Source organism: Pezoporus occidentalis, unplaced genomic scaffold (genome assembly GCF_034315485.1).
Source record: "Pezoporus occidentalis ecotype Australia unplaced genomic scaffold, CSIRO_AGI_Poc_V1 ctg95, whole genome shotgun sequence".
NCBI classification, from domain to species: domain Eukaryota; kingdom Metazoa; phylum Chordata; class Aves; order Psittaciformes; family Psittacidae; genus Pezoporus; species Pezoporus occidentalis.
The window spans coordinates 1,981,251-2,005,573 of record NW_026916315.1 but is presented as its reverse complement, the minus strand read 5'-3'; the positions used below and the strand labels follow the sequence as shown (position 1 = coordinate 2,005,573).

At 37.9% G+C, this 24,323-nt stretch overlaps 1 protein-coding gene across 6 annotated transcripts in view; it reads left to right on the top strand.

The window, feature by feature from the left end:
• HMCN1 (hemicentin 1) overlaps positions 1-24,323 on the top strand; it is a 190,985-nt gene that overhangs the window by 103,363 nt on the left and 63,299 nt on the right. For 4 of the 6 annotated variants that reach the window (XM_062606280.1, XM_062606279.1, XM_062606282.1 and 1 more), the window contains 15 exons: positions 457-738; positions 2,070-2,178; positions 2,814-2,983; positions 3,197-3,351; positions 4,122-4,245; positions 5,567-5,668; positions 7,837-8,013; positions 10,439-10,593; positions 11,361-11,484; positions 16,005-16,180; positions 16,485-16,581; positions 18,670-18,792; positions 20,453-20,614; positions 21,352-21,633; positions 22,829-22,996. In XM_062606280.1, coding sequence (XP_062462264.1) covers positions 457-738; positions 2,070-2,178; positions 2,814-2,983; positions 3,197-3,351; positions 4,122-4,245; positions 5,567-5,668; positions 7,837-8,013; positions 10,439-10,593; positions 11,361-11,484; positions 16,005-16,180; positions 16,485-16,581; positions 18,670-18,792; positions 20,453-20,614; positions 21,352-21,633; positions 22,829-22,996 — 2,406 coding nt within the window. The remainder of the gene's footprint in view (positions 1-456; positions 739-2,069; positions 2,179-2,813; positions 2,984-3,196; positions 3,352-4,121; positions 4,246-5,566; positions 5,669-7,836; positions 8,014-10,438; positions 10,594-11,360; positions 11,485-16,004; positions 16,181-16,484; positions 16,582-18,669; positions 18,793-20,452; positions 20,615-21,351; positions 21,634-22,828; positions 22,997-24,323) is intronic. The other 2 variants (XM_062606283.1, XM_062606281.1) reach the window with 2 other exon arrangements.

Here is a 24,323-nt window from a genome sequence, read left to right as displayed (position 1 = left end):
CAATAGCTTAATGTAAAAACTGGCCTTTGTTAGCAAGACTACATAGAAGGAGCTTTACACCTTGTGTTTAATGTGACTCTTGAAAAGTTTTTCACTTCACAGGCCTTGATGTCATGCTTTAATGAAGCATCAAAACTATTTCTTCTTCATGTAAATAACACTTACCTGAAATAGTCACGCTGGGTAGGATCTTCTGTGTAATGTTTTAAGACCGTATTTAGTTCTCTCATCAAAAACCCTGCAGGTCCTCAACTGGTCAATACTAAGCTCATCATTTGAATTCTCTGTTTCCCCTTTGTCTTGGCTTGCCCCAACAGTAAATTCACACATGAAATTGTGCGTGACATAATGGCATATAGAGCCAAAGTGGGTGGGGAGGAACTAACCCATTTGCTCTTAATACATTTTCTGGCTATAGAATTAATCGCTTGCAATATACTCTTTTCCTCTCTACAGTCCCTCCAGTAATTGAGGGTGATGCTGACACAATCCAGAACAGACAGGTGGTTGCTGGCAATTCACTGACGCTGGAGTGTAAAGCTGCTGGCAACCCTCCACCTCTCCTTACTTGGTTAAAAGATGGTGTGCCTGTGAAAGCAAGCAACAACCTCCACTTTGTATCTGGCGGGAAGAAGCTGGAGATTCTGAATGCCATTGAGGCTGACCGGGGCCAGTATATCTGTGTGGCCACAAGCATAGCTGGAGAAGAAGAAATCAAATATGAAGTTGAAGTCTTAGGTGTGTAAGCAACAGAAATATTTATTTGTCAGATTTCCAATAATGGTTTTATTTTTATTGGTATTGTTATATGGAGATCTGTTAGACAGCCTACGTATCTATTTAACTCTGGCCACTGCGCACTTTTTCTCTCCAAGGTTATAGGACTCTTTAAAGATTCTTACTTTTCAGGTTAGTTCTTGGAGAGTTTTTGTGCATGTGGTAGGTAGATATTATTCTCAGTAACCTTTACAATTCTTTTAACTTGCCTTCATAGAAGAATATTGTAGATATGAAAGGTATCCATTAAAAATAGCATTGGGTAGTTGCTTCTGGGGAGAGAACACTTTTCTCTTAATTTTGGATCATATGCAAAATTTGAACATTTTCGTGGAAAAGATTTTTATTTTTTTTTTGCTCCTTTAACAAAATGTGCCTGTCAGCAGTCCCTTCTGTATGTCTCTAGGTAAATGAATTGTACAAATATTAATCATACTCTGTGACATGAAAGGGTTTATTTAAGAGCTTGAGTTTTAGGCTTTGAACTGCTGTCATGAAGAACATTACATACTATTGCATGCAGATGTAGAACATCTATTCTGCTGCTTGAGTTATATCTCAGTGGTCTTGCGGGACAGTGAAAGAGCTGAGAGGAGCTATATGGCAGTGCTTCCTCCTCAGCCCACCCACTCATGCAAGTGAATGAGATAAGGTGAAGAGGACATGAAAGAGGGTCTTCTGCACCCTTATTTTCTCATTCTGCTGACAAAGGGTGCTAAAAGTCCCTTGTTGTCATCCTGTCCCCTGTCACCCACCCCACCCTCCCCTTCCCATTCACAAGGTTGTTTTGACAGACCCTGGAAAAAAAACCAAAGAAACAAGAAAAAAGTATTAGAAGAGTGAATTGAAGCTGCACAATATCATTGGGTAGATGGTTTCCTTCGAAAAGGAGCAGTGGTTCTTAATGATCTACAAATCAGTGCATGCCCAAAGTGAGATAGATTTACAGATTATTTTGGTTTTAGCATTATTATTTGAGATAGACTTTAATGGTTTTAAGATGTAAGAGTCTAGATTTAGACTAGATACAAGGAAGAAATTCTTTACTGCGATGGTGGTGAGATATTGGAACAGGTTGCTCAGAGAAGTTGTGGCTGCCTCATGCCTGGAAATGTTCAAGGCTAAATCGGACAGGGCTTTGAGTAGCTTGGTCTAGTGGATGGTATCCCTGCCCATGGAGGGGGGGTGAAAATAGTTGATCTTTAAGGTCCCTTCCAGCCCAAACTATTTTATGATTCTATGGTATTTCTGATCCTTAAATGTTGGTTCTGATGGATTTTTCTCTCTTACAGTCCCGCCGTTTGTGGAAGGTGGGGATGAGGTCTTGGACTACATTGTGGTTCTCTATAGCCCATTGGAATTAGATTGTTCAGCAACAGGGACACCCTCACCAACTATCACGTAAGGAGATTGACAACAGAAAAAAGAACCACACACACACACACACAAAAAAAAAAAGCAAACCCAACCCCCCCCCAAAAGCTAGTTGATTAGGTGAGTTTGGAGGTAGTCTTTATGAACTGTCAATGTTGTTTAGTGATAACTAATGCGTGGAGGACAAACTCCTGGCTCCACTGAAGACAGCATCAGGAACACACATGGCAGGATCAGGATTTTATTTTAAAGTAGTTTGGTATGTTGTGCCAATATGCACATCCTGGAAATTAGGATAGATAACGAGATCTGACAAAACTCTTATTCCCTTGCTAATGCAACAGTGCACTTCTCATCAGCCACCAGCGATTGTTTTTGCTTTGGAGATTTCTGCCTGCCTCTGTTGGTGGTAGCCGCTTTCACTACTGCTTCCTACCTGTCACCTTTCTGGTTTCTTCAGCGCATGTTCCCCTATTCTCCCTACTTCTGATAAACCACTGTGGTCTGTGGCATTCAGAAAAGCAGAATGCTACGTGACATCTCCAAACCTTCCCAGAAATGCAAACAGAGTTACTGAGACATTCTGTTTAATAGAATTGTAGATATTTTAGTAGTGCTGTTGATCGTACTTTCATAGAAATCTGAGACTTTATTTTTGTTAGGTGGTTGAGAGATGGCCAACCAGTTGAAGAGGGATCTGGACACAAGATCTTTTTAAATGGACAAAAACTTCTCATCTCTCGAGCTCAAGTGTCAGACGCTGGCCGCTATAAATGTGTGGCTGCAAATAAGGCAGGAGAACATGAAAAGGAATTTGACGTTACTGTGCATGGTAGGTTACTTGAGAGGAGGAGAAGTAGCAGACTGTCTATATTTTATACTGCTAACAAGAAGGTGCTCAAATTTTCTGTAAACGTCTATTTATTTATGATGAGAGTAGGTAAAATAGAAGTAGAGCTGATTTTACCTGTGGGATATTGCTTCTACATATTTAAATGCATATGTTCAAATGATACTTCATTTATGTTTCTGGTGCTTCTTGCAGTTCCTCCAACTATCAAATCAGCTGGGACTTCTGAGAGAGCTGTTGTGATATACAAGCCTGTGACGCTGCAGTGCATAGCCAATGGTATTCCTAGCCCTTCCATAACTTGGTTAAAAGATGGTCAACCAGTAAACACAGCCAGAGGAAATATAAGAGTAAGCACCACTCTTTTATGGGATCCAAACCATGAAAGACAGTTACAATAAATTATACATGTTAGTGCTTCTTTTCCTTTTGCTTCCCTCATGCTGTAATATAAAGATGCTAAAGATCAATCCTGGATAGCAGTGGGCTTTTTACCTGTGTAGGACAGTATCTCAGATTGAATAGCAGTGTTCAGTAGACTGAATCCCATCAGAAGAGTCCATGACTGTAAATTCATCATCTGGTTTCTTTTAGTTGTACTTTAACCTTCAAGATACTGTTGTTTGCCAGTTACAAAGTGACTCTACCTACTTGTCACTGTGAGGCAGGATTAGATAAGTTTTTCTATAAACACTGCCATTGCAGCACCTACCTGTAAGTTCTCTTCTCACCAATTTTCCAACTTTCAATGAACTTCCCAGTGCTTGCATGCTTTAGGGTTGAGTGCTTGTAATGGCTTTGATTTACTTCAGGCTGGAGCAGGTTTTGATATCTTGCCAACAGCATCTCTCTCTGCCTGCAGTCTTCTCTTCACTTTGCTTGCCTGTCCCTCTACCATCTAGGTTTCCTTACAGCTGTGCAGCTAACAATCCTGATGTCCCAGGAGCACTGAAGTCTCTTTGAACTACCAGGACACCTCTTGCATGAATAACCTAGCCCAAGGTTAGAAGAAAGATGAGACTGGCTGTATTCAGCGTAAACACCTGCTTTGCTATTATGCTTATTGGCTCTGCCTGGGATTGTTGTGTAAAGAGGTTCCCTGCTCTCTGTTTTGGTACAGCTGGAGTCTTCAGGCCGTATTCTGCAAGTTGTCAAGGCCCTGCTTGAAGATGCTGGCCGGTACACTTGTGTGGCAACAAATGCTGCGGGAGAAGCCCAACAGCACGTTCGGCTTCACGTGCATGGTAATGTTTCTGCCTTCAGTTAGAAGCTAAATGTGGCTGTTTTAAGGTAGCTTTTTTACATCTGTATTCCCTTATATTTTAAGCTCTCTGGCATTTTAGTTGTCTCTGCATATCTATCTATCAGTTTTCTTTCTTTGTCCTACCGCATTAGTAAGAAGTGAGGGCAAAAGCTGTCTTTCTTGGGATTTAGCCTTTCTTCTGAATGCCTTCCCAGTTAACTCCTCTGTTCAGAGGTACCCAAGAAGCCAAACACATTGCCAGTAACCCACCACTCAGAAGGTGGATGCATTCTGAATTAAGATACGACATGCTACTGTTGGTATTATTGATTTGACTGTAAGTCTTCCGAGGATAATGGTATTCGCCATCACATTGCAATGGGGAAATTTTACAGGAATGACTTTTCTGAGAAAAAAACATTCTTTTAAGAGAGTTTGGGTTTTGTTTTTTTCCAGACTGCTTAAAAGGAATTTTATTCTGCAGCTAAAAAAAAAAAAAAAAATAGTATCAGGAAAACTTGAGGTGTTGTTTGCATGTGAATTTAATAAACGCTTTCACCATGATTTTTGTATATTTGCCTCCAAACTGGGCACAAAGCATGTATATTCTCGATGTGACCCAGTGCTCAAAGGAGGTTCAGGAATACTCAGGAGATGGGAGAATGGACTGTTGCAAAATGCTCATGATGAGTATGATTGTGTTGACTGTAATTGTCAAACTGCCTCAGTAACTGGAAAATATTCAACTGAAATGAAGAGAGATTGCAGTATCTCCATGGATGAGACTTAGAAAGAGAAAACACTCCCATCTTATTCTATGGTATAAAATCATAGTTAATTTTAGTTTAAGTCCCATGCTCCTAAATACCTCTTTTGCTCTCAGCCTTCATGTTCAAAGTGTCATTATTGGGTGTTTCTGTCATGTTTCAAATGTAGAAACTTTAGTAAAGAGTCTTGCTTTGTAAAAGCCGTCTGCAATATTCTGTTTAATGTTACCAGTCCAATTGAGATGAGCTTGCCACATTAGAAAAATTACTGTACAGCTTTGTGCACCCATTCCTGCAAGTCCATTTTAAGTGTTATTTTTCCTGAAAAAAAGAAATAAAATTAGTGTATTGTTAACACTAATGAAGTTATGTAATTAGAAAGTAATCCTAATTTAAAGATGAACTTTTTTGAGAAAATCCTTTGTCATCCAGCAGTTGAAGCTTATGCAGTTCACTGCCCAAAGTTTCTCAGAGAGCAGATTACTTTTGAGATCAGATGTTTTGCTAGCTGGGTGGCTGAATTAATGAAAATCTGATGCCTTTGTCTTTCCCCAGAACCACCCAGTCTGGAAGGTGCAGGGAAAATGTTAAATGAAACAGTTGTGGTGAATAATCCAATCCATCTTGAATGCAGAGCATTTGGGAACCCTCTGCCAGGTATGCACATGCACCTTTAAGAACATGAAACATATCTGATAAAAGGTTTTCACTTTTATCTGTCCTTTGAAAAAAATGGATATTCTGAACATGAAGTTAATTCTGTGGCATTTAAGCTAGCTAGAAACTATTAAACACTATGCATAATAGAAAATGTTAATATATCACCAGATGTGGAGTAAATATTGAGAAAATTAGTAATTCCCAACGTTTTTAACTAAACAGGTGAGAAACAGAAGGGTAATCTGCTCCCTTGTGTACAGTGATGGCCTGTCTATAGGCAAGAGTACTGTTAGATTTCTCCTAAATTAGCTTTAAACACATCCACTCTCTCCTCCTGTCAGGTCAATAATTTATATTGTAGGGCAGACTTAAACAATACCTTGTGGATTGAGTGTGCCTCAAGTGTGGCCATGTCTGAGACCTTATCTCAAGTCTATTGATATTAATAGGAGGCTTTTTGTCTGAGTCCCTTGCATGTGAAAATGAGTAAGTTTTCTTTGTGTGTACAGTGTTTTCTTTGGCTTGCACTGATGATAAACTACACTTATGAATTTGTGGGTCCCTCTCAAATTTAAGCCAAGATTACACCATGTTTTTTCTCACACTTTCCTGGAGTTACAATTATTATTTTTTTTTTTTTCAAGTTTCCTTTAGAAATCATATATATTTACACAAGTGAGAGCTCAGGGAGTTTGGCTTCTGTTTAGACTGATGAATATGTTTAATTTTTGCTGAACTGGAAAGCATATGAAATAGTCTCTATTGTCTGGATTTCAGTTATCTCATTGTTGGGATTCTTTCAGTGCTAGAATTCTTGGATCAGGTCTTTTTTTACAGTTAATCTCTTTGATGGTTTTTGAGATGTGTGGAGAAAAATTTGTTTCCATCTCTATATTTCAATGTGTGTTTTTTATTTCCACCTTCTTCTGATGAAATACAAAATTCCATGTTGACAGAAGAACAATTTTCTGTGTAAATTATTGTACAGCAGAACTTGGGAAATAGTGTATTATTAATAGCTTATATCTAATTTATAGCAACTTGTGCTGATGATAGTAACATTTTCAGAAGAAAAGTATTACTAAATTTCAGATGACCATACAGGTTTTCTTTTTCTACCCTTTTAAGAAAACTGTTATAAAAGCATAAGGATTTTATATCCTTTTTGCAATCTTGCCCCACCGCATCTTTTTTTCCTCTGCAAATTGACAATTGGTTTAGAAATGACAGTTATTTTAGAACAATTATAGTGATGCATTTCAGATAATTTATGCAATAAGAACAGTTTGGTCACCTCTTCTATGCATGATGTGATGCCACATTCTAGTGTCAAGATATTAGGTAAAAAAAGTGATAGCACAACATCACAGTGAAAAAGAGAGAAGATTGTGTGCCGTCTTACTCATCAGTCAGACCGGATTACTTCTTGAATATGATTATTTTGCAAAAAACTTGTGTGTTACAGAAAATTGTTCTGTAAGTAGCAGTTTCATCTAACTGAATAGTGAAGCAATCCCAGTAAAGCATTAGTTACACATTCTACTGATGGAGGATGCCATCTTTTGGTTGAGACACAAATAAGTGCTCAGATTTTGCTGGTTATCAAGTTCCCATAAAGCACAAGTTTTCTGGTATTTGTTTTCAGTTTTTCAGCCTGCCAGTTGAACTTTTATTTGGTTGCTTGCATTTTGAGTCTGTAAACTTTCGTAGGTGGTTCAGTTCAATGTAGCAGTACTTTACAGTAAATGACAAAAAAAATATATATTATTGTGTGTTATTAAACAGCTGCTGTTGACTTTGGTATGAGTAAATCTCCTATAAATATGATATATGTGATAATTTTTTAACTTCAGAGCATTTTTTCATAAATATCTGATGCAGGTGCATGATAATGTCAGGTTTGCTATTGAAATCTGTGGGTGTAGTCAGTAATTTGCAAAAATGTTACAAATTCCTCATTTTCTAGTTATTTTTTCTTGTTATTAATAATGATTAACATTTCTGTTGGTTTGTAAATGCTGGTGTTATGTATCTGAAAAAATTAAAGGAAAGTTCGAAGCCTATTTGGTCCTCTTGTTTTTAAAGGGAGTACTTTTTTTCCATTTTTCCTTTCATTATGCAGCTATCATAATGGTAGCTTTTCCATTTTTCCTTTCATTATGCAGCTATCACGTGGTACAAAGACAATCGACCACTTACCAGTGCTGGGAGCACCACTTTTCTGAATCGAGGGCAGGTTCTGCAGATTGAGGGTGCTCAGATCTCTGACACTGGTGTTTACAAGTGTGTGGCTGTCAACACAGCAGGCACAGCTGAGTTGTTTTACAGTCTTCAGGTTCATGGTAAGTATTATAGTATTTATGAGAAACATGTACATAGAATCATAGAATAGTTAGAATTGGAAAGGACCTTAAGATCTTCTAGTTCCATTCTGGTTAGCAGACTTATTGTCATTCACCACACCATCATACTGAAGAGGTATATAAAGGGTCAGAGGGAAGAAAATTCACTCTTCTGTTTTTCAGTTACATTAGAATATATGTTTTGTATTAGGAAAATGTGGCAAAGGATGTCAATTCTAAGAATGAGCAGAGATAACAGATTTGTGGAAGAAGTATTTATGTTATCACTTCAGCAGTTTGGAAGGCCTTGCAACTGCTGGATTTTCCTGTAGATGACTTTAAAGCTCACAGCAGACAAAGAAAGGACACAGATCAAATCATAGTCCAAGAGTCTTAAAGAAAAATGTACTGTTTAGTAAGATGAAGTGAAAGTGTGGGTGTTTGCAGACATGAGAGGCCTGATCAAAAGCCAAACTGGAGCTTTTCCACTGATTTCAGTGGCTTTTGGATGCAGCTATAATCCAAATTTTTATCTTTGATACGTGCATATGCATGTAGCTGGTTTTCCGTGGAAGTCTTCCATGCAAAACTGTGCCCGAGTCTGGCACAGTGTCCCCAGCTGAGATGCACACAGAGTATGACATTCCTATTAATTAACAAATAATGACTTGGGCGTTATATTTTCCACAGAATTAATTATCATCACAGGAAAAACTGAGAGATCAATACATGGTCAAGGGCAATTAGCCCCACCCAGTGACTAATTTGCAGGAAATATTTAGATCTAAGGTCATTCTGGTTAAACTGAAAAATTAAAAATAACTCTTCAGTATATGTGTGTCTTTTTATGGGTGGCAGAATTTCAGTAGATATGTCCAGGGTTTGCTGGGGAACTGTGCAGTTACAGTCAGAACTAATTGCATCAAAGGAAGCTGAAACACCTGTCCATAAACGTTCTTAATTCACCTTGTGTCGTGCCCAGTTTACAATGAAATGCTCTTTGAATTTACCATGAACAAGTTCATTATCCAAGTTACTTAAGAGTTTATGAGTTTCAGAAAACTTGAATTTTTTTCCCTAATAGCGGAAGAAAGAATGATTACTAAATAGAGAACAGACTTTGAAGTGTCAAGTACCAAAAGTTATGCTGCATTTACAGAAAGTCTGCTCTGGATTTCTGGATGGCAGTTGGCATTGTGAATGCGCACCTGTGTTGGACGATTACTGGTCATCATTCAGCAGCTTCTGTTGTTAATAGTGTTGTGGATGCAGTAGCTGTGGTAGAAATTATCAGATGATTTCTGCATTAAAAACAATGCTTGATACTGCAGGCTAAACACTAAATGAAACTGGGCAGGCCTACTGAAGGAAGCAGGTTGAATTCCAGTTGAGTAAATTCATATGATTTCATTGTATTATTTTTTCCACTTCTTTCTCAGTACTAAAACATTTATGGCCATTTGAGAACAATGAATGCCGCTGTACCAAAATAGGGGAACTGTGTGCATGTATGTAAGGAAAAAAAAAGATGTCAAAATCACACTTGCTCTTTTCCCTGTCATTTCTGCTATTATTGGAATATATCTAAGAGTAGGTAGACTGAGTTACAGGCTGTTAGAGGTTGCTGAATGTATTAATGAATCCATTTTCAGTACAGATTTTCATATGTATGTTTTCCTCGCATAAGATATGTATTAGAAGATCACACCATTCTCATCTCTTTCTAGGAGTATGAAGTTTTGTGCTGATACTGACTCTAAAGCCTTATTACTAAGTTGTTAGTGATAGGAGCAAATTAAATTGTCTTGATTCTCCTGATAAATGAAACATCTCTCTTTTTAAGTACTTCTTGCCTCCCTTTTTGACATAGCTCTGAAAAATTTGCTAGACTGTATGCCTATAGTAAGTGTTTTGAGGTGTTCCATTAAGATGGTTTTTATCATCAGACAGGCAGATATGCAGTCTAATCTGGTAAATGTTCACGTACGCTCTGCAAGGCCAATCTATTACTCTTACGTATTTGATTTATGCAGTTCATATAGTAAACTTCTTTCTTCAATCCCCACCACTATTAATGCCTTTCACAAGGTCTAAATGGAATATTATAAGAGATTGAGGGAATATTTTCTGGTTTATGTTGTGGTTCCTGAGTTTCACAGCTGTCTTCTGTGCTGTGGGCCCAGTTCTTCTTACCTTGCTTACAGTAGTTTTGTTGAAGCTATCTAACTTCTTATGTGAGGAAACAGCAGGTTTTGGCACAGAGCAAACAAATGACAGGAATTCACTAGTAACATGAGAAATCATTTCAACACCATAGTTCTTTGCAGAAAGAGAAATACTGTACAAAAATAAGAAGTCTGTTTAATCTCATAGCGTTTTATGCTCTTCTGTAGCTGTTACAGCTTTGTATTCTTCTTTTTTTCAGCCCCACCATCAATCTCTGGCAGCAGCGATAATATGGTGACAGTGGTGGTTAATAATCTAGTGCGACTGGAGTGTGAAGCGAGAGGCATCCCTGCACCTATTTTGACATGGCTAAAAGATGGTAGCCCTGTTTCCAGCTTTAGTGATGGACTTCAGGTACTAAGTTCAAACTCTGCTACCTATGCTGTTTCCTGTTGTGGTAGGAGACTTTTAAACTGGTGCAGTTTAATGAAACAGTAAATAACAGGATTTGGAATGACAGTATGGGGCCTTTTGCTCTGGGTTATTGGTGCAGGTTTAGCCCCAGTGATTACTGTGTGAAGTGGAAGATGGAGATATATTGAAAAAAGGTGTGCATTTCAGCTGATTTTTTGTATTAAGAGTTTGCATCAACAAATTTTTCACTTCCTGGCAAGAAGAGGAAATTGGACCACATTCCTATGCTGAAGAAATCCACAGAGCTCAAGATCATGTAATATCTAATTACACAAAATAGTAATTCAGAAAACAAAAGACCAACCACTAATATAAGGAGATATTTCAGAGTTAAAATGAGAGGGCATGGTTGCTTTTTGAAAGCTAATTTGATCTAATTTTGATCTGAAAGGAAAATGGGGAATATTGTGCACAGACAGAAGATGTGACAGAATGTTTGAAACTGCTAAGAGGGAGGAATGTCCAGATCTTGCAAAGAGGGTGAATGCCAAGAGTTCCCTACTGACTTGCATGAAGTTAGACTTCCACTTGTGCTAATCTCAATCAAAAGGGAACAACAGAGTGCAGAGATGAGTGTAAGAAAGAGAGAGATGGTGGGAAGCTGTGGCAAAACAAGTTATTTAACTTTTAAATGAAACCTGATAGTTCTCTCTATTTGTGTTTTACATAGAGGCATGTATTCTGAATGTGTCATGCTTTTATTGCAGGTTCTGTCTGGGGGGCGAGTCCTGGCTTTGACTAGGGCTCAGATTAGTGACACAGGAAAATACACTTGTGTTGCAGTCAATGCTGCAGGCGAGAGCCAAAGAGATATTGATCTCAGAGTTTACGGTGAGATTTTCTGACAAATCTCTATTGTTTTTTTGGTTATGAGAACTGTTTCTGGATCTTTAATTAAACACACTGTGGCCCGGACCTTTAGCAACATTGAATAAAAATGGTTCCAACCCATAATGGAAGGCAAAGGAGCTGTGTGTATGTGTGTAAGTATATACGTGCACACACATCCACATACATTAAAGTATGTAATTATATTCTTCTATGTACCCTTGAAGAAATGTAGCTCAACAGTGAATGTGTAAGTTCAGAACATAAAGTTTCATTTATAAATGATAGGAGAAAATATGTGTTTCTGTAAAAAAAAACAAACATGTAGATGCCATGGGCAAAAGGTTTTATTTGGGCCATAGTTCAGTTGTCTTTATGGAACCCGAATGAGTCAATGTGAGTTTGCCATACAGTTCTCCAGTTTCCATTCCATTTTCAAGCTTTGCTATGCCTGCCTATATGGTGGTGACTTTTTTGGTGCTAATAGTGATACCGTATTGCACGGTACTGAGCCGAGCCAGCCAACTTTGTCTCTTTCAAGTAGCAGGAAATATCTCTTTTTGTATCTTGTCAGTTTTCCAAATTATGTCAACAAGTTAATTCTAAAATCTTTTGCTTGAACTCATGTAAATTAATCCTTCCTTCTGATTTCTTGTACGTTTTATGAGCTTCTTCCTGATTTTTTTGTAATTTGTAAGAGATGTCATCTCATATTGCATTCTTAGAGATTATTGGTGATGTGCAGTTACCAAAGCATGACATACAGCCAGGAGGAATGCCAAGGAGTTTGGCTGTAGGAAGCTTTAAGTTTCCTTGGACAGATCAGTGGTTTTGCACACCAGTGAAATGAAGATGAGCAATGATCTGCCACTTGTTTTAGAAATCTTATGGTTTCAGCTGTGGAGAGAAGATTTTGGCGTTGGAGAACCTTTGTGGTTTTGCTTCTGCTTTCAGTAGGTCGTTGGTGAGAGAACTGGGTTTGCTCTGCCAATCTCTAACTAGCTTTATAGTAATCCTAAACAGAACTCTGGAAAATCTTGTGAGAAAAGCTAGAAGTTTTGACTGTTTCTAAGGTGACAGCTGGCCAGGTTATTTGTTTCAAGTTTGACTTTCAGAATTGGTGTCCTTCTAAAAGCGTAGTGGTTAGGATACTTGTGTCTTGAGTCATGGCTACTTTTGTGTCTGCAAGGGGCAGCTCAGAAAGCCAGAACTCTGGCATGGCAAATGAGCTCAAGGTTAACATAGGCTGGAACAAGGAATATCAAGGGTCCTTCTGGAGTTTTGTGTGTATGTACACATGGCCACACAAGTGGCATGAATATATTTATTATTTCTCTCTTATTTTCTGGAACTTCTGTCTGTTTTAGCTAGGAAGAAATTTAAGTTAGTTAGAAATCATGTATGGTTAAAATTACTGCTGTCTAAGAAGCTGGCCAGGGTTGAGCTCAGCTGCAAGGCCGTCTTGAGTGAGGCTGTCACCAAAAATTAGTATTGCTCTTAGGACTTGCCTCATATGGGTAATCTAATTAAGAAGTTACAGGAAGAAAATAATCTGGAGTGCAGGTAGAGCTGAAATGGCTAGAAATGTGCATTGATCTGAGCAAGTCTAGGGGTTGGAACAGTCTGGGTAACATATAGTTACCATGAGCATAATTAGATTACTTTTAAACCCTGTTCCTTCAGAGACAGATGCTTTAGTGTCTGTCTGTCTCTGTTTCATAAACTCAGTTTCATTTTGAACACATTTTATTTCATTTAGCTGAGAGGAAAGGAATTGGTGGAAAAGCATTTGGAAATAAATTTGCCTTCTGCAGTAATGGATCAGCTTCCAATTTTCAATTTCACAACACTTGCAAAGCATTTAGATATTTGTGAATTCTACAAAGAAAGCAAGATAAACAGATTTTTTTCAGTTACTGTATTTCTTATCCACAGGGACCAGACTTTTCCCTAAAGTATTTCCAAACTGTGAAATCAGCTGCTCTGCTTAGTACTTCCTGTGCAAGAAAAACAAAGCTTTATTGTTAATGTTATTTTTCAGGACTTCTTGAGAACTGTATTGCTGGTTTACTGAAAACCACTTTGAGACATTTTATAACCTCACATGTACTAATTAATTCAGTATATTTTTGCTCAGCGTGAAACCCAGAGTATTTCTCACAGACAGTTCCACTTCTTTCCTTCTTCTTGCCTCGTATTTGGTGCAATCAGACAAGCAATTTCTGGAGTAATGGATTGCAAAACTAAAAAGCAAAAGAAATGTGACAATAAAGGTTCTTATATTTGTCCCTAGTCAACTTTTTTTGGGCAAACTGAACAATCTTAGAACACAAAAAAGCATTAAGATCCCGCTGGATACATGTAACCAAAGTAATTATTGCTAGGAGTGCTTTTATTTTGGAAATATTTGAGCCACTAATCTAATGTTGCCTTAGTGTCAAGAGTTTACAATGAACATGCTTTCTGGTTTTGAATGATAAGAAAGGAAAGAGTATCCTTATGGATTCTTTCAAGGATTTAAGAATATACATGTCATTAAGGGCAGGAACAGGAATTCCCTTCTGGATTGCTTGAGCAGCCCAGTGAAATCACTTCTGCTCTCTGCAGTTTGATGTAGTCACCTGTGTTAGCAATGCAAACAAAGGGACCTGAATTCTTGTGGTGTGCATTACAAGTGCTTCCAAGTTCTGTCCCACTGGCTCATCAGATCTAGGAGAGGAAACCTCTGGTAAAGAGCTGGTGGTGTGCAGTAGCAGTGCTGGGCGTGATAGTCTACACCACTCTTGTTATTTTCAGCATGTATTGGACACCAAAATACCTAAAACCACTTAATGTGGAATATTTTCTAAACAGCTCAAAGCTGCCTGAGGAGTACCCTCAGAAAATTTCCTGACCAATGCTATAGTGAGCCATTTTGAAAGGACATTCTGGTCAGCCATGGATGCTGATACAAAACCACAAACAGCAAGCAGTTTTTGGTCTTAAAGTTTATTTATTTAAGATCACCTTGCCAGTCTAACATTTCCTCCATGTTATTTTTTATGCCAGCTGTCGTGGTTTAAGCCCAGCCAGTAACTGAGAACCACGCAGCAGCAGGCTCACTCTGCTCCCTTTTATCTCCCCCTGCTCCCGGAGGGATGGGATGAGAATCGAAAGAATGTAAGTCACATGGGTTGAGATAAGAACAGTCCAGTAGCTAAGGTACAATACAAAACCACTACTGCTACCACCAGTAACAATGATGATAAGGGTGGAGAATACAATTGCTCACCACTCAGCCCGACCCCAGCAGCGATCTGGGCCTTCCGGGTGATTCCCCCCAGTTTACATACTAGGCATGATGTGCTGTGGTACGGAATACCCCTTTGGCTAGTTTGGGTCAGGTGTCCTGTCTCTGCTTCCTCCTGGCTTCTTGTGCTGTTCTTCACTGGCAGAGCATGAGACTGAAAAGTCCTTGATGGGAGTAAACATTACTTAGCAACAACTAAAACCATCAGTGTCTTATCAGCACTGTTCTCAGGCTAAAGTTGAAAACACAGCACTGCACCAGCTACTAAGAAGGAGAAAAATGAGTGATGCAGCAGAAACCAGGACACCAGCCATGAACACTTTCCCCACGGAAAATTGCTGACTTACTGGCTTGCTGTGTTTCAAGGTTTAGTTCTCAGTTGCTTTGTTTTTCTCATGGTGGAAACAAATGATTTTTCGAATGGTAGGAGGAAGTTTTCTTAGGTCTTGACACTGTTCAAGAACAGCTAATGGGCTTTGATTTAAACATCCAGAAGGACTTTTTCTTCTACACAGAAAACTTTCATTCAAAAAGCTGTTTTTTTTTTCTTGCCCATAATTTGGGAATGATAGTACAAATCTAAACACAGTCCTTGGTGCCTATTATTGCAATGATTAACTGGCAGGTCCCACACAAAACAGATAGACAATAAAGTAATTGTAGATTATGACTTGATGGTTAAGTCATTAACTCATTCATTTGGCTTCAACCATTAAGCTCTCCTTCTGTCTTCTTCATTTGGCATCCCTGGAAAAAATCTTTCTTAAAGTCAGAGTTCTCCTTGAAGCCATGCATCCATCTTCACACTCTTTGGAACAGTTTAAAACATTTTTCATCTTCAGAGCCTGCTTATTATCTTCTGAGCCTTTTCACACATCAGATTTTTTTCTTTCTAGGAGGAATGTACTTCCCCATTATTTATACACAGGTGATTTTCCTTTCTAGTTGTATTTGAAGTATTATTTGCCCAGTCTTGACTTATTATCTACATGGTTTCTCTGTAGCTGATATCTCACTAGCATGTATCTTCTGTAGAGGATATTCTGTAAAAGATTAAAAAAAAAAAAAGATTATTCTGGTGCTTTTTGTGATGTAAAGGAGACTTAAGTTGTATGTCAGAAAGGTGGTAACTGTCATTTTATTTTTGTTACATGAAAACTTTGAACTCTGGTCTATATTTACTTTGGGAAATCTGCAATGCCCAAAGGTCCTTTGTTTTGATTTATTGCTGTAGTTCCACCAAACATCATGGGAGAGGAACAAAATGTCTCAGTGCTCATCAGTCAAACAGTGGAGCTGCTCTGCCAGAGCAATGCTATTCCCCCACCTGTGCTGACTTGGCTCAAAGATGGACAACCCTTGCTGAAGAAGCCAGGTCTTAGCATCTCCGAAGATGGAAGTATACTGAAGGTAAGCTGGGCTGTCAGGCTCTGGTAGGAATTGTTTTCTGGGGATTTGTACCCCCCATCAAGGCACTAGGTACCCATTAGAGTTTGGATAGCATTAGGCCCTCTGATGCAGGAGTAGTAGATGAGAGCTGAGGGAGGTCATAGGCACCTGGATATTTGTGTACAGGTTTTGCAGAAGTAATACTGTATTATTGCTATTTTGCGAGACAGATGTAAAAATAAAAATTGAAATCTGAGCAACCTCTCCTTGCAAGTTTCAGGTATAACAATGTAAGAAGAAATCCAGGTTTTCATTTTCTTCCTAGATTGAAGGAGCTCAAATACAGGACACTGGCCGTTACACTTGTGAAGCGACAAATATTGCTGGGAAAACTGAAAAGAACTATAATGTCAATATTTGGGGTAAGATTTATTAAGCTTATTCCAGGAATGGGAACAAAGCTCAGAGTGAAATTATGATGCGAGACATTAAAATTCTCTGTAGTGCATAAACACTTAATTTCTGAGGTTCATGCAGAAAGATGGTATTATGTTTGCTGTAGTTTAATGGTCAAAAAAAAGTGCATGCATTTTTCACATTGTTTTGGTTTGGTTCTAAATTAATACCAGCTACTTCACAGGTCTTTTTCAGGTTGGGTTTGCAATCATGGTCGTAGTCTAGAATTATAACTAACTTGTTTTATATCCATATCTTATATTTGTGCCTCTAATGCCATTTAAATTAACCTACCAACTTTCCCCTTTTTTTAGATGCTGAAGTGTGGAAATTCAGATAAATAAAAGCTGGTTTACCTAGCTTTATTTGCTCTGCAAAGTTGTCGGTGATGAATCGTAGCTCTTTCATGAAATTTTTCTACGGCTACATGATGAATGTGACTTAGGACATTTATTTTAATAATTGATTTTGAATGCTTTTTATGCACCATCGTTTTCTCCCTGTATGCAATATAAAATGTGCCTCTTTTTGCTATTAAAAATTAATTTCTTGTTCTGAAATCACAGGACTAGAATCATCTAACAACAGGGTTTGTAACAAAAAGCTGAAATATTATTGCATCTAACAAACATCTAACAAACAGGCTTTGTAACAAAAAGCTGAAATATTATTACAGAACTCTGTCATTATGTATTAAAAAGAAACATTCCTGGTGTTTTAATTAGAGGTGGATATTGTAGTACCATGAAAGACCACAAAATGTTCTCATGGTAAAACATATGCCCATTTGCTGCGCATGTTATCTTCAACTCTCATTTCTCCCTCCGCAGATTTGTAAGATCTGCAGGGCTGCAGAGGACATTTGCTGCTGGAGGGCTATGGATTTGTTTTTTTTAGTGCAGTAAAGCTGTTTCAGTAGGATTTTGGAGGAGGGATAATTCTTTGCTAGTTAGCAGCATTGATTAAATAAGCTTAATAGAAACCAAAAGTTGCCTGTGAAAGTCACCTGCAGATAACTGTTTAGAATTCCCTGCTTACCGTATTTTTAAGTTTCAAATCCCAGAAATGTATCCTGCTGAGGACTGGTGAGATCCTGAGAGCTAACCTTGGTTCCAGGAGCCAGCCCATGTGTTAAATATAAGAAATACCTCCACAGAGAATGGCACAAAGGTTTTGACTAGAAGCAGGACAAATAGAGTTTCGAAGCCAGTATGGTACAATAAAGCCATTTTCTGTCAGTCATTCTGAAATGCATACATCTTGTTTCTGCTAAATACAGTTTGAAGTGTTAGAAGGAAAAGCTGTCTACTCTCATGTGCATAAAAAAACCTTCTTGATAAGTCATCCACTAATCAGGTTTGCCTGTTTCAGCCTATGTTCTCCTCTGCACTTTTTGATCTCTACCTACACTATATTCGTCTGATAAAAATGGTTCCCCAGTTTCAAGAAGGCAGTTATCCATACCGTTGTGATTGGTCTGAAGTTCTTTAATACTTTGAGAATCAGACTGAAAACAGAGGCCCATTTTGTCTGTAGCTGATTGACAGCCATAGAGCTGTAGAGCAAAAGCTGGTACTCTGCTAGCATAGGGCAATTGAAGGATTAGGTTCTTAGCACTGGATGTGGCAGCCAGTGTGTTGATGCAGAAAAAATTAAAAGGAAAAACTTATGCTGAATTTTCAATGTCACTTTCCACCTAATGGTGGTACCTGTAGGTTTATTAGCTAAGGCCATGAATGAGGCAGGCTCTTAGAGTTGTAGTCAGTTTACATAACTTACAGAAACAGCTTTGTTCTGTGAAATGCAGTCAAAAGTCAGCCTGAAGCAGAACTTACGCATGTACCAGACCTCAGAGGTGGAAGGATAGATGCAGTCATTTGCAAGCATATTATTCCCCACCCGGGGTCTGATTTACATTGTCAGCAAGAGAATGCAACCCTTGTAACTGCTATAGAGCATAATGAGACAAATTTGTATAAGAGTCATTTGAGTCTTACTGTTGGCTGATAAAGTTTTATTTCAAATGCTGCAATTACATGGCTTTTTTTTTTCAGTGTCACCAAGTATTCATGGCTCAGATGACATCTCTCAACTGACGGTAACTGAAGGGAGCTTGATAAGCCTGATATGTGAATCTAGTGGCATTCCACCCCCCAGCCTTACCTGGAAAAAGAAAGGTGGGTAACTGTCCACTGTCCATTTTATAATGGAAATGTGATAATTCTGACCTGCCAATTTTGTCCCGTGAATATTTTAGATGCTATGTTCTGAGGAGTTCAAGCACAAAAGATGTCTAAACAGTCTTGCTACTGATGATTCTCTTCTCTCTAACTGACCCCTGTTTCAATTAGGTGTCATTATCTCTAGAGGTGTGCAAGAGAGATTCCTGAGCTGATTTAAAAATGGACTGTGAAACAGTTAATGCCTCTCAGTATGTTTATTTACCACAGTGTAGCAATACTTCTTTGTGGATCCCAGCTGGCAAGGCTGTGAATCACTGTGAAGTCCTCTGGTGGTGTGTGTTGAGTTGAGTCCTGTGAGCCACTGCATAATATAGATATATTCTCTGACTTGTTTTTTAAATTTGCAGCCATGGCATACTGCCAAGTGTTGAAAATGCATCTAGTTATAGTAATTGCCTGGGGGATTTGCAGAACCTTTCTCTCATCCCATCTTAATATTTAAAAGTAGTCTGCACACCTTTTTGCTTTAGGGGTTAAAGTAACATTTACAAACACCTTATGAATCAGTAGACAAAAGCAGGTATTTTTAGCACCTTCTTTGAAGCATGGACACTGTTGGAGACAGGATATTAGACAAAATAAGATGTTGAACTCTTCAGGTATGGTTGTTTTTGAGTTGTTAATCAGTCTTAACCTATTAATCTATGTCTTACAGATGGCACAATTCAGTGTGGTAATTTTCATTTGTGAAAAGACCAGATTTTAATTACAAAATTATTTTAATGCATGAAATTTTCTGAGAAAATGTTTATGAAGTTCTTTTTAAACCCTGTATCTTGGAAGCAAAAAAGGCATTGTATGACACATTTTATTAAATGTCCTGCAAGGCTAAAGTCTATACATTTAAATGTAAGAAAGGAAACTTATACCTGATAAAAAGTCTGGAAGAGCAGTTAGAAAGTATTACAGTTTTGAATGTTATTCAAGAGCCAGATTTTCCACCACGGTTGACATGTGGTGCACTTTTTCATAGAGAGGATTTTAACTACACAAGTGGGAAATGAAAATTCAGCTTGCAAGAATTATCAGTGGCAGCTGTATTTCTTCTGTTATGAAATCTCCCTTCATCTTCTTAAAGATGAAGATAGTTGCCCAATCTGAGGTCTCCAAGTCTGAAAACTCTGCTCTGAGTATTATTTTGCTGTCATGTTTCTGCTGAGGGTTTCCTGAACAGAAGTTTATGCTCATGCGCTGTGTGACACAGTACACAGGTGGTCTATTTGTGAAAACTGAATTATATGCTTCTAAGCACTTAGTGAAGTGATTCTACACTGGAAAATCAATCAGATTTTATTCAAAGTGTTGAATTGGCTGCTTAGTGGAAGTATCCAAAGCTTTCTGGATGGATATGAGAGTTATGCTTTAGCTCAGATTGCTGTGGTTGATGTAGGTCATGAAGTCAGCAGTTAAAACAGGAAGACCTCAGAATCTGCTTGTATGAAGTTTCTGCTATCTGGTAAAATTCTGATAGAGCACTTCTAAAATGGACAATCATGAAGCTCAGTAATTTTTAAATGAGTGAGTGGACTTTACACCATGTGAGCAAGCTCATTATAATTTTCTGTGGTTTTAGCTGAAAAAATGTCTCTTGCAGGCTCTCCACTGGTGGCTGATCTTTCAGGAAGGGTGCGGATTTTATCTGGAGGCAGACAGCTGCAGATTTCAATTGCTGAGATGTCTGATGCTGCATCTTACACTTGCATTGCTTCAAATGTAGCTGGAAGTGCAAAGAAAGAATATAGTTTGAAAGTATACGGTAAGTTACCACGAACAATTCTGTTCATAGTTTAACAGTTCTGCAATAGAGTTACATTATTGAAAGTGTTATCAGCACAGTGATATTAAGCTGCAAGATTTTCAGACAGCAATGTCTAGCTATAGGACAATTTAATACATAGAAGAATGTAAAGCAGTTAAAATGTTGGCAGCTTGGACTTGGAGCTTGACTAAGACATTGCATATATCTGTTGAAAGCACTTGTGACCACAGATGATTACAGAGATGTAACTCCCTTAGGTAATGTTTCTTGTCATTTACCTGTAGTGATGAAGACAACAAATTGAACATAGATTTCTCTTAGATTTTACTGCTACTTCTGTACTTTGGTCAGGAATAAAAGGAGGTACTTTTAAACAATCCCATGAAAGAAAATATCTTTGAAGATCCGTAATGATTTTTAGTGTTTGGGGCAGTCTTTTGAATTGTTTTTGTTTTCTGTTTATATTTTTAAAACTGTAAGCTACATTTTAGAAAACATTTTTACTTTGTGGAGTGGTCGTGGGGAGGCGGTTATTCATGTCTTCTTTGTCCTGTGGAAAATGCTGTGAGTTGCTGAGTGACCCTAACTGGTTTGTAAGTGGTAACCTGCAATAACTAGTCTTTATTAAAATGTTGATCTGTCAAACTTGATTATTGTTCTGCTCAGAAATAGGTGACCATCCTGAAATGTAGCTTCCAGTTGACTTCTATATTGTCTTTCTTTTTCATTCGTAGTTCGACCAACTATATTAAATAGTGGTAGCCACCCATTGGAAGTTGTCGTTACCCAAGGAAATGAAGTTTCCTTGGAGTGCATGGTGCAGGGCATTCCAGAACCATCAATAACATGGATGAAGGATGGCCGTCCACTGGTTAATGGAAGGGACATAGGGATACTTCATGATGGTCGTTTTCTTCAACTAAGAAATACCCAGGTGTCAGACACTGGCCGCTACGTCTGTGTTGCTGCCAATGTGGCAGGGCTATCTGACAGAAAATACGATTTAAATGTTCATGGTGAGTATGTGCAAAATGGGACAGGCATAACAGAAACAAAACAGACAAGCAAGAAATAGTTGTGTAGCTAAATGAGCCACCTATATCTATTGCAAGCTTTACATGTGATGTAGTTTCAATTGCATATCAGCGATGCAGTTTCAACTGCAGTGTTAAAGAAATCTAAATCCAATTTTATAACTCCAGAATATTTTAAAATCTTACCTCTGGGTCTGATAGTATCAGTCCATCCCCAGTTGCTCCATCTCCTGAGGAGAAAAACAAGATATGGTAAAATTTTATAGAATATTGGTTGAGTGTCATGGTGGGAAACATTCTGTTGTGGGAGATTAAAAAAAAAAATCAAAGTTTAACCAGGAACTCCCTGCTCATGGCCACTGCTAGAGGATTTTTCCTGAAGATAAACAGTTTCTCAAGTGTTGGATTATCAGGTTCTCCCATTTTGCACAATCAGAAGAATTTAAAGATGGTACTTCCAACTGTAATTCATCTCCATAATTTGACTTAATGGCATTGATCAGGACATTATCTTGTGGCCACTGTCACACTTTTGCGTATGATTTGTCAAACAGAATATTTATGTTTTACAGGGATTCTCATTATTGAAAGTAAGAGGCCAAAATTATTTACCAGTTTTTGGTTTTGTTTTTTTATTTGATGCATTTGCTGTATTATCAGACTTCTGGGTAGTAAAGAGAAACTTCAAACCTCCTCAAGCTGCTCAGAGTCCTGGAGGATGTTGGTCAATTCTTGACCCCAGACTTCATGTTTTAAAGTATGAACTGTAGAACTGCAAAACTGCTTCCAAAGTGGAAATATTCTTGGCAAAGAAAAGCTAAATTAGCAATAGTTATTTTAATAAGAATTGTTCTTTCCATTAGAAAAAGCATATAATTCTGTCAGTCTTAGAATTTTCCATAGTGTTTCATTAGATACTGGAAATTATAATTAGTGTAGATGGGCAGAACTACTATAAATGTTATTCACTATGGATCTTAAGCCATAAAAGTAGTAGAACTAATAGAATTTAATTTTAGTATTTCTATGCCATTACACAGTAAGAAGCTGTCATTAATATATAGCACTAAATGTCTCAGTCTTGTTGCACTTTAGTTGCCAAACTCACAAACTTTTGAGATGAAAATTATTGTTTTACTTGTTTTGAAGCATGGCTTCTCTTTATTCTTTTCTGCAGTTCCCCCAAGTATTGCTGGTTACCTGCAGATGCCTGAAAACATCAGCATTGTGGAGAAGAATCCCATCTCTCTGGTTTGTGAAGCTTCAGGAATTCCCTTGCCAACAATAACATGGCTCAAGAATGGATGGCCTGTCACTTTGAATAACTCAGTGCGAATCCTCTCAGGTACAAAAGTTACAGTTATTTAAAAAAAAAAGAAAGAGGGAAGGGACAAAGGGCCCTCTGTATCTACATTTACAGTGCAAGTGTTTCACATGAAAGAAGGTTTGATTTAATAATCTGTAAAGACAAGGAGAGACAAGAAATAGCTTTTCACTGTGAAGCTTTTCAGTAAACGGGGTCAGATTAACTGGAGTGCTTGATGAAAAGCTAACATAAATGTTTAAAATTGTTACCAAACTTTATGTGTATGGGCCAAAGGCTGGGAGCTGTTTGGACATCCATTAAGCCGTTATTCTGGCTGCTAGCATGTGTTAGTCTAATCCGTTATTACCAGAGATATATCTGATGGTGACATCTTGCTTTGTCAATACCAGAACATATACTACAATAGCTCTCTCATTTGATTAGTTTTCTCTACCTCTTTGCAGTTATTTTACCTTTTAAAGAGGAAAAATCTTAGAGAGAATGAATATAAATGACAATAAACAAAATACATCTTTCATTTCTGTGGGTCTGTATATAAAAATGAAGGGAAATATTCATGAGCCTCATGAATTTCTGTTCATGAGCCTCAGAAATTAATGCGTGTAAATACTTTCTGGCCTTGCAGCTATTTACAGCTAACTGCTGTAAACTGAATCTAACAGCTAACTGAATCTGATCTCCAGAATGTCATCTAATAAAAGTTGCAATTATATGGTCAGTCAAACACAGGATGCTGCATTAACAAGACTAATCCAGGAGATCTGAAGAAACTTAGGATAGTCAAGCAGAGAAACAGATGCAATTCATCAGGGATCTTGATTTTCAAGATTTACCAACCTAGTTTAGATGCTTTTTTATGAGAGTAGTAGTTGACAGAGATGTCTGAAATATGAGGGTCTTGGTACTTGTTCCTGTAAACCATTTTCCTGCAATACCATATAGAAGTAAGAATACTTGATCGGCTGCTGCAGTGACGTTCAAGCTTTGTGTTTACAATAGAAAATTGAGTTAGTGCTCTTGAGACTACAAACAGAAAATGCATACCGAGCAGGCAACATATTTTGCATTGAATTCACGTGTCTGGGAATCAGCTTTGTGGAGCGCATAGAAGTAATGAAGTATCTGGTTACAACCAAGGTGTGTAGGTGACAATTCAGATTTTCCTTTGATTTTGGGTTTGCTACTCATAGGTAGAAATTTAATGAAAATAAATTTTGAAGAAGTTTCTAATACTCTGACATATTCACTGTGTAAAGCCAAACCTTACTACAGCGTGAATACAAGAAAGCTATGAAAGGTAAAGGAACTGGAAGGTGTTTAGAAGCTCAGCTAAGACTGGATTTGA